This window comes from Papaver somniferum, chromosome 1 (genome assembly GCF_003573695.1).
Source record: "Papaver somniferum cultivar HN1 chromosome 1, ASM357369v1, whole genome shotgun sequence".
Classification (NCBI taxonomy): domain Eukaryota; kingdom Viridiplantae; phylum Streptophyta; class Magnoliopsida; order Ranunculales; family Papaveraceae; genus Papaver; species Papaver somniferum.
The window spans coordinates 235,900,528-235,910,782 of NC_039358.1; the positions used below are offsets into that span (position 1 = coordinate 235,900,528).

Consider the following 10,255-nt stretch of genomic DNA (forward strand, 5'->3'; position numbering starts at 1 on the left):
TCATCTGCGGTAGAGGTTGCATAAAAGGAAAAGGTCGAGCAGAAGCTCATATCTGTAATACTCTCACATTGAATGAAGTTTTCATGTTCCAAGCATATGCAAGAATCTTGTATCTTGTTCTATTGTAGATGGAAAAAGATTTAAGATCTTAATTTTTTCTGGAAAACTTGTTGTAACAAGGCAGTTATTTTTTAATCAAGAGTTATAGGACTTTGGGTCTATATAAGTTTAACGGAAAAAACTGATGATGTGAACATAGTTGATTCTTGTACTTTCTTTATGTGATTGATTGTTTTATGTGGTAATCTTGTAACCGTAAACTTATAAGTCAATGCTTAACTGGATAGCATAGGCTGCGTACCCAAATTTAGTTTGGACTTTGAACACAAAAGTGAAATCTGTGAAGAATCAAATTTGCTTTAAAACCTTTTAGCACAAATGTTCAGAGTAATTCTAAGCCTTTAGAATTAATTCATTTAGGCCTAGATGACATGAGTTCAACCTAAAATCACTGTGGTAAAAGATGGTTTATAACTTCCGTAGATGATTGTACGAGGTACTGTCTTGTATACTTGCTTAGGGATAAGGATGATGCCTTGGAAGCCTTAAGATGTATAAACTTGAAGTTCAAAACCAATTAGAAGCCTTGAACATAACAACTGTATCCTTAAGAAGATGATAATTGTCATGTTGATTAGTTCAGGATTACCTACGGCCTTGTGGGGGAGGCAGTCAGGTTAACTAGTATATCCTGAATAGAGTACCCTTAAGGATCAGATAAAACTCCATACGATTTACGGATAGGTAGATGACCTTCTTATGAATGCGTCGAAGTGTGGGGGTGTTTGACTAAGTTTGCCATTCGTCTTCCTAAAAGAATTAGATAGAAACCAAAAATGTGATTGTGTCTTCATATAAGGTATGTTGAGTATACTTCTACACATAGATTTTTGGTTGTGTGTTCTGATATTTCAGACTTTGGTGTGATTACGATTACATAATCTAGGGATGTTGAGTTCTTTGAAGATGTTTATTCTTAAACATATACCTCATTAGAGATGTTTTGTTGATCCCTAGACTTCTTATGAAGCCGACTTCATAACATGCCTAGCTTAGTCTAAGCCCCGGACTTGTAAAGAAGCCTTGATATCTACTGAAACCCCATTATGGTAAGAAGCTTCATTTAGTGAAATGGACTCAGTCCGTCGGAACCTGACTTGGGAGGTTTATAGTTTACCTCCAGAGAGTAAGACCATGATATGTAAATGAGTCTTTAAGAGGAAACATTAGGTATATGGAACTGTAGAAAAATATTAGGCTAAGTTGGTAGCTAAAGGCTATAAACTAAAAGAAGGTGTATATTTCCTTGATTCTTATTCACATGTGACGAGATTTACTTACGTTGAGATGCTAATTTTTATTGCTGTCATAAACAAATTAGAGATACATCAGATGGATGTTAAGACGCTTTTCTAAAATCGTGAATTAGATAAAGAAATTTACATAGACCAACCTGAGGACTTTGTAGTGAAAGGTTACGATGACAAAGTTTGTAAGTTGAACAAAATTTTGTATGGTTTATAAAATAAGCACGTAAACAGTGACATGGAAAATTTGATCATGTGATAATGTACAATGGATTTAAGTTAATGAATCTGACAAGTATATTTACAAGTAACTTGTTAAGGATGCCTGTGTGATTGTATGCTTGTATGTTGATGATATGCTTATACTTGATACAAACTTAGATGTGATTAATTCCACTAAAAAAAAAGATGCGCTGAATGAGAACGTTGACTTGAAAGACTTAGGCCCTGTTGATGCAATCTTAAGGATGAGGATTAGAAGATAATCTAGCATTTATAGTCTTAGTCGTTCTCATTGTGTTGAATTTTGTGCTTAAGAAATACAGTCAGTGTGATTGTAAGACTGCTCGTACTCCGTACGATTATTCTTGTAGACTCAAGAAAATTAAGGATAGTGGAGTATCTTAACTTGAATACTCAAGAGTTATAGGATGTCTGATGAATTTAATGAACTGTAAGTGTCCAGACATTGCCTATAGTGTGAGTAAGTTAAGTAGATATACTTGTTGTCCAGAGCAAGAGCATTGGGATGCACTTAGTAGAGTATTACGGTACCTAAAATACTCTATTACCTTTTGTTTGGTTTATGAAAGGTATCTTGCTGTCCTTGAGAGACTTTGTGATGCAAGCTGGATAGTTGACTCAGAGGAGTCTTAAGTCTACGAGTGGATATGTTTTCACTCTAGCAGGAAGGTTTGTTTTGGAAGATTTCCAAACATACATATATTGCTCAATTCTTTATAGAATCTGAGAGTATTGCGATAGATAAAGCACGAGAGGGGGCTGAGTGCCTAAGATGCTTTTTAGAAGACATTCCTCTCTGGCATAGGCCTGTGCCAGCTATATCTATATACTGTGTTATCCAAGCTATAATAGCTAAAGCTAAAAATAACTAATCTCAATTGGCTTTATTTCCATTGATTGGATAAAGTCCAAGGAGAATATCGCGCAACCTTTTGACGAAAGGTTCATCCAAAGAGATTGTTAGAAACACATCGAAGGGGATGGGGCTTAAGCTCATAAATTAAACTTTCCATGAAGGATACTCAACCTTGCTGACTGGAGATCCAAAGATCAAGGTTTCAAATGAGACAACTAATTTGTGGTGGGTAAAGGTAAACACTATCAGAGAATTTTATTCTCTGTCCCTTCCCTATGGTGTAGATGTGATAGTGTGACTGCATGTGAAGGATGACTGTTAAGAAGTCTTAATGAGTTCTATAGTTTCAATTTAAGATTGAAGTGGGGTGTAGCAGTAACAATCTTTATGGAAACTCACCTATCTGAATGAGGAAGTGGGCCGCTTCCTATGAGAATATGAGCTTTGATTCTCTAGAGAATTCTGAGAAACAGGATATGTCCAGGGCCAAATTGGACAAAACGGCACGAGCTTGGCAGCAATCTTGGAGATATCACCCGTGGTTGTTATCGCGAATTACATCAAATGCTAGCAGTTCAAGACATAGTTCACTGTCTCTAACAAGTAATTCCGGTAATATCTCACTAAGCAAAGGTTCAAGACCTCATGGACACCTCTTCCTAAAATGGTATTTCCTGCGCTTTTTATGTGATTTTCGTTTTGATGGTCTTGGTATTACTGGAACTTAGGACCTAAAGGTCACTAAGGGTTCACTAGTTCATGCTTTTTCACTTTGGTGAAAGATACCTATAGTCTCACCATGTGAGAACTAAAGATGAAAGCTCTCAATATTATTATGATTTACGCAATCCATAGTATGACCTGGGGTCAACACACTTTTGTGTGAGGGAGAGGACGTCGAAATGACTAGTATGATTTCAACACTTGCACGATCAGTCAGTTTGGATCGTGAGGTTGGAATGTTGATTTACCAAGATCTATCTGTGTTTTCCTGTTTTATTGAGTTTTCATTCATGTGGGGGATTGTTGGAAAACGATTAATAAAAAAATAATTTTTTAAAGTTTTAATAAAAAATTATAATTTATTGTTTTCTTTTGTGAATGAAACTTTTTAGTCCCAGATTGTGGAGTTTCCAATTTTTAGTAGTTTTAAGAAACTATATAAACTTATTAGTCCCACATTGTGGAGTTTCCACTTCTTAAATTTTTTTATTCCATTATATAAAGAAATTCACTACTTTTGTAAAATCTATGGGAAAGGGGTTGCTCTATATTTTAGAGGGACCCCTAAGGAATTTTTTTTATAGTGTTTCTTAAGAGTTCGCGATTTTCCTTAACGGTTTTTTCGGAGTTGCCAAGCTCAAGTTGAGCATCTACTACATATGCTAGTAGTAGGTGTAGTATGGTGTTTTATCCTGGAGATATCCGTCCTGTGAGGACTATAGCATCATTCTTGAGTGTATTCGGGCGCTAATGTCTTAAGGGCAACGTGTTGAACACGTGACTCACTTTGTTTTTCCAAAGTTTTGCCTTGTTGCTGTTGTGGAGATATGAGAAACTCGTTTGTTTCGTCAATCGATCAATTCCATTATAAAGGAGATAAGTATCAATAACTTTTGCTTATTTGATTTTTACTTTATTTTAATTATTGCACCCAACATAGTGTAGGTGGACTTAATAACAGACGTGGCCGTGGAATAACTGGAGTGAAATTTGCTGCCAATATTCTGTAAAATTAATGTTAACAACAACAAACGAAAACAGAATGCAGACTGACAGTGTGAAGGAGATGAGACACAAGAAGACAAGTAGAGGTACTGCTGGTGGCAACATTGATTTACCAAATAGTACTAGTGGTTTTAAGGTCGACAGTGGCATTTTATGCGAGATATTAAGCAGACTACCAGTGAAATCACTTGTACGATTCAAATGTGTATGTAAAGACTGGCAGTTCCTCATCCAGGAAGACTCATACTTTATTAATTTACACTTTAACCAATCACAAAAACATCCGATTCTCCTTTTCATTCCAGACACAGATGAGCATCCACACGGATTTCTGCAGGAAGGTATGATTCAACATGAATCACCTTATGAGAAAGTGGAGCTCGTGACAATTGACTTAATGCTTGAAGGCAAAGGAAGAACAGCGTCCCTTGACACAACAAGGAAAATGGAAATTCCTGAAGAGAATGTAAGTTTCTGTGCACCTGTAAATGGACTGATCTGTTGCCACTTAATTAGAAAACACCATGGTATTTGTATATGCAATATCAGTACCCAAGAAATATCACCATGGATTAAATCAAACGTGTTAATCGATGTTCAAGGCAAAGAAATAAGAACAAGAAGAATACCTTGTTATGAATTGGGATTCGATCCTGCCACAAAGAAGCATAAAGTGATATGTGCATTGGGCATACATGATCCCAAGAGGTCTTTGTGCGAAGTCTTAACTGTAGGAGACTACGAATGGAGAAGGATTGAGAACACACCAATCGAGCTTGGACTTGAATATCACCGACGCAAACACACTGTTTATCTGAATGGTTTTATATACTACTGCACTTCAACATTTCTGGAAGCAGAGGAGGTTGGTAATGACAAGATAGTGGCATTTGATGTTGGGGCTGAGAAGTTCAGAGTGATCACAGTCCCTGAGTACATCCTTAATCAACCAAGGTATTTTCATTGGAACGGAAAAAGTTCTAACCGTTTAATAGTACTGAAAGGCTGCCTAGAACTATTAATTAAAATGAATGATTCCACTGCCAAGCTATGGGTATTTGATGATGTTCATGGGAGCAACAAAGATAAGAACATTAGCACGATTTAATAGCAATAACCAAAATTGGACAGAAGTTACTATTGAATTACCTTATCTATGGAGTGTCGATGCGGGTTTATATTTTCATTCAATAGTAGGGACAGACCAGATAACCATAGAATCCCATGAGAAAGTTAATTCTTACAATTGGAAAACCAAGTCTTGCCAAGAAATTGATATCAGTGGGTTCGAGTGCTATCCCTTAATGGCGAGGGTTTCAACCACGGTGGAGAGCCTTTTGCGTGTTCAATAGCACGTAACTCCTGGACATTTCACGCCAATTTATTAATATTATCGGAATGGTATCTGCTTAATTTACGACGTTTTTGTAATCTTTTAGTGCTGCTTTTCTCACCCCTTTGACATAAAATTGTTCTTAAGTGAAGCAACAAATTTTTTCTTAGAAACAGTTTAATTGAGTCTTAAAACATAATGTTAATTTGGATTTTTAAGGTAGAAACCTTTTCTCTTTTTCTTGGAATGGTAAAAATCATTGAATCCCATGATAATGTTAGAATATGGGCATCCAACTCAAAATCAGTTGGCTATGAATGGAGAGGTCCTAAGAGATTATAAACCACAGGATCTTAAATTGCCCAAAAGAAAGAAGAAAAAAGGTGAGATTGACGTACAATGACTGATAATTGCAACAGAGAGGAACAGCAGTGATCGGGCAGCCCTGCCACATTGCTGCTTGTCCTTCGTCAAAAGCTAGGAGTTAGTCAATGTCATCATCCTAAGCTGGAGTCTGGATCTGCAATAACAGGTAGTCCAGAGCCTAATTTGGGATAGTGCCCAAATTAAAACCTTTACTTTCGCGAAAGCCCATCTTGCCATACGGCTACACTTACCGTGCCCTAATACTTGGATATATAAGATGGGGTTTTTACAGATGGATCGCTCTAAGTACCAAACCCTAGCTTTTCTTTGATCTATATCATCAGCTCCTCTCTCTCGCTTTACCTTAGGGATATCAAGCAAGTTTACTGAAGAACAACAATGGTATGTATAGCTCTCCGCCTTGTTATGTATTTTGTATAATATTTCTAGATTTAGTTATAGAAATATTGTTAATGATGATAATAACGGGTGTAGATATTCATGTTGCTTCAGCTTGATTCTGCCTTATTTTGACTAGATATGTATACTTCGATTGATGGATTTTTTACAATCAATTTTCTATCCAACTAATGGCTGTATCTCTATATATGCCTAATGGTGAACTTATATGCAGAGTACTGTACCTGGACTTGGTTACAGAAGTTGCCATGCTGTAACTGGGGTGAAAGTTGTTACTGGTGGCAACAATGATTTATCAAATAGCACTTGTAGTTTTCATGATGATGGTGCCATTGTTGCAAAATACTAAGCCGACTACCGATCAAGTCACTTGTACGATTCAAATGCGTATGTAAACGGTGGCGGTTCCTCATCCAGAAAGACTCGTACTTTATTAATTTACACCTCAACCAATCAAAAAAACGTCCGAATCTCTTTTTCATGGTTCCTAGAGGTATGAGGCTCAGAAGGGACGCCCCACGCGGTCAAGATGTTATTTATGAGTCCTTAGACCTGTGACAGTTAGCTTAATGCTAGAAGACAAAGAAAGAGCAGCATCAACAGCATCCGTTAGCACAATTACGAAGATGAAATTTCCATATGAGAGTGAAGGTTTTTTTGGACCTGTAAATGGACTGGTCGGTATTCACTCAAAAAAATACTCCAGTATTTGTATATGCAATGTCAGTACCCAAAAGGTATCACCTTGGATTAAATCAACGTTGTATGCCAAAGACTTAAAAAGAATAGATAAAGGAACACCTTACTGCTATGAAATGGGATTTGATCCTGCCACAAAGAAGCACAAAGTGATATGTATAGGGCACATATATGATTCCCCTGATGATGTTTTCTGTGAAGTCTTAACCGTAGGAGACAAGAAATGGAGAAGAATTGAGAGTCCACCATTCAAGCTTGAACTTGAATATCACCAACGTAAACGCACAGTTTATCTGAATGGTTATATATATTATAGCACCTCAACATTTATGAAAGCCAACGAGCTTGGTAATGACAAGATAGTGGCATTTGATGCTGGGGCTGAGAAGTTCAGAGTGATCACAGTCCCTAATTTCATCCTTAATCAACCAAGGCATGTTTATCAAGACGGCACAAGTTCCAACAATTTAATAGAAGTGGATGGCCGCTTAGCTCTATTAAGTAGATTGAGTGATTACATTGCCAAGCTGTGGATATTTGATGATGTTCAGAGTAACAACAACGCAGTAAAAAACACAAGCAGTAACCAAGATTGGACAGAAGTTAATTTTGATTTACCTTACTTATGGAGTGCGGATCTGGATCTTCATTTTTATTGTGTTTCAGGGACAGACCAGCTGATCATAGAATCCCTTGAAAACAATCTCGTATTCAGGCGTCTCTTATACAATCGGAGAACCAAGTCTTGCAAGAAGATTAATACCAGCGGGATTAATTACAGCGGGTCCGGGTGGTTTTTCTGGGACTCATATTACAGGGTTTCAACTTTCGTCGAGAGCCTTTTGCATGTTCAGTAGTAGCACATAACCCCTCGACATTTCATTTGGATTTATTGATATTAAGGTATTTGCTGCGATTGTTAATACGATATGGAGAGAAAGAAATTGCAGACGGTTTGAAGATAATTACCTATTCAAAACAGATGACGATCTCATCTTTGAAGATAGATCATCAGTCCTAGCATGGGAAGCTGCTGCAGGTCATAGAGTTCACTTGAACTTCTCCAATACAATGTTATCTAATTGGCGCCTTCTTCTTGTAATTCTTTATTTTCTGAACTTTCATTTTCTTTTTTTCATCTACCTCTTGTGGAACTCTACGTATATTCTCTTTCTATTAATTCATCTTCCTTTCTGATCAAAAAGATATTAAGGTATTTGCTTAACTTAATAAGTTTTTTGAGTTCTCTAGTGTTACTTTTCTGAAATAAAATCAGTAAAAGTAACCTGTGCTGCACTAGTCCGGGTGTGGTATTTTATTTTATTTTATTTTATTTTATATTTTATTTATTTTTTAATCTGAAATATTTTCAGGTTTTTTTCTCGTCAGTAAATTTGTCTTTCACATGAGGTAATAAAATTATATTAGCAAGGGTGACGTTGTTGCTTTATTTCGCTTAGCAATCAAATCGTCCAAGTTGTGTGACGATATTTCACTCAAAGAAACAGACATTGTGAGGAAGATAAATGGACAATGATTGATGCAACTTCAGACAAATAACTGACCAGGATATTGTACACGATGGAAGAGTGGCTACTACCCAAACTTAAATAAGCCCCGTACCAGGAGAGTTCAAAATAATTTTTGATGCCCCGTTTCTATAAAGTTTTAAAGGCATACCGATTTTTTTAAGGCATATCTAGTGGTAACAAAATAAAGCTACTGGATAAACAACACCATCCCCTTATCCGCCCATGACATTACTACCCTAGCCTTTCATAATTAATGTTCATGATTATTGTTAATGATAATCATTTAATTAGTAATGTTAATGATTGACCAAGTTAAGTTGTTAGGAGTGCGACTTTGTGCACCCTATTAACCCGGGTGCACATTCCTTCCTTTGCTATAGGTTTAAACCACTAACCTTGGTTAATTAGCTATTTTCCATTTATTGAATATTAAAACATCGGAAATTGGAGAAATTTAAGAAACTCAAAAATTGTCCATAGCCCGAGTTGTCGCTGATATTGCTCCTTCTATTATCTCTTTCTTTTTTGATCGTTCCTTCTCTAATCTCTCTATTACGCTTTCCCCATTTATTTTCTTCTCCTGATTAGTGATGAAGAAGACTCAGGCGTAAACAAGGTGAGAAATTTTCTTAGTAGCCTTAAAGATCTGGATGAACATTATAAACTGCGGTTTGACAATGACCAATGAGAAATCAATTGTTTTTCTCAGAAAAACTCAAGAAGAAAGTAAAGAGTTAGTGGACGAAAATCTATGTCCCAATATTCAGTTGTCATCAATCATCAGCATAAAGACGTGAATATATAACATGTTACTTAATTATTTGGTTAAATCTTAAATCATGATCCGTTAACTTAATTTAGAGATAGAGAGAACTTAAAATGGATTTCTATGAACGGGTCCAGTCAATTGACCTCGGTAAAAACCATATCATAGATTTTGTTTTTTCTGTGATCGGTTTTATGTGTTCCACATCGAATAATCTGAAATCAAACGAGTTACTAGCTCTCGTTTACCGATCAAAATCATATGGTATTTCATGGATAGGAAATTGAATCAACCTTGTATTTTTTTATTCATCTATCAATGTTATGTCCAGTTGTGTATTAGCTAGATATATTCAAAAGTAGGGATCATCTTATGAAATCAACTTTTGTTGCTTCTAGTTTGGTATTGTACTACAAGCCTCTCTAATTTATCATCCAAGGATAAAGAGTAAGCTTCTGCTTAGTTTCAGATATATTCAAATAATTCGTGAGAGATTCAAATTTGCAGGTAGATTGGAAGAGGAGAAAGAAAATAAGAGAGATGTAAAGAGCTCCAATTTGGGTTTCGTGTCCAAAATATGGCTTTTACGAGTCACCGTGTAAATTCCTATTTTTATACACAAAAACCATAAACATGATATATAACCAAGGTTAAACCAACAACCAATAATGATGGGAGGAATGTGCACCCACGGTTTAGTGGGGTGCACAAAGTCGCACTCAGTTGTTAGTGTTATATTAGTAAAAAAATCTAAATTTTTGCGAGAGAGTATGGGTTTTTGAGAGAGCAATATGGAATTTTGTGATAATTGGGTCGAACCTACATCTGTAAACCCTAATTTTATCTTCAGAATCATATTCAATTAATCCAACAAAATAATAACAGTAGAAACCAAGATGGGTTTGTTACAAATACCTTCTAATATATATGTGAGAGCAATCAGGG

At 36.1% G+C, this 10,255-nt stretch overlaps 2 protein-coding genes across 2 annotated transcripts; both read left to right on the plus strand.

Annotated features, from left to right (window-relative positions):
• The first annotated feature begins 4,231 nt into the window (after nucleotides 1-4,231).
• Nucleotides 4,232-5,302, plus strand: LOC113273083 (F-box protein At1g30790-like). The gene has a single exon (XM_026522854.1). The coding sequence runs from the start codon at nucleotides 4,232-4,234 to the stop codon at nucleotides 5,300-5,302; it is 1,071 nt and encodes a 356-aa protein (XP_026378639.1).
• A 1,580-nt stretch (nucleotides 5,303-6,882) lies between these two features.
• LOC113273091 (F-box/kelch-repeat protein At3g04660-like) lies at nucleotides 6,883-7,869 on the plus strand. Its single transcript, XM_026522860.1, has one exon. It carries the CDS (start codon nucleotides 6,883-6,885, stop codon nucleotides 7,867-7,869), a length of 987 nt encoding a protein of 328 aa, XP_026378645.1.
• The last annotated feature ends 2,386 nt before the right edge of the window (nucleotides 7,870-10,255 follow it).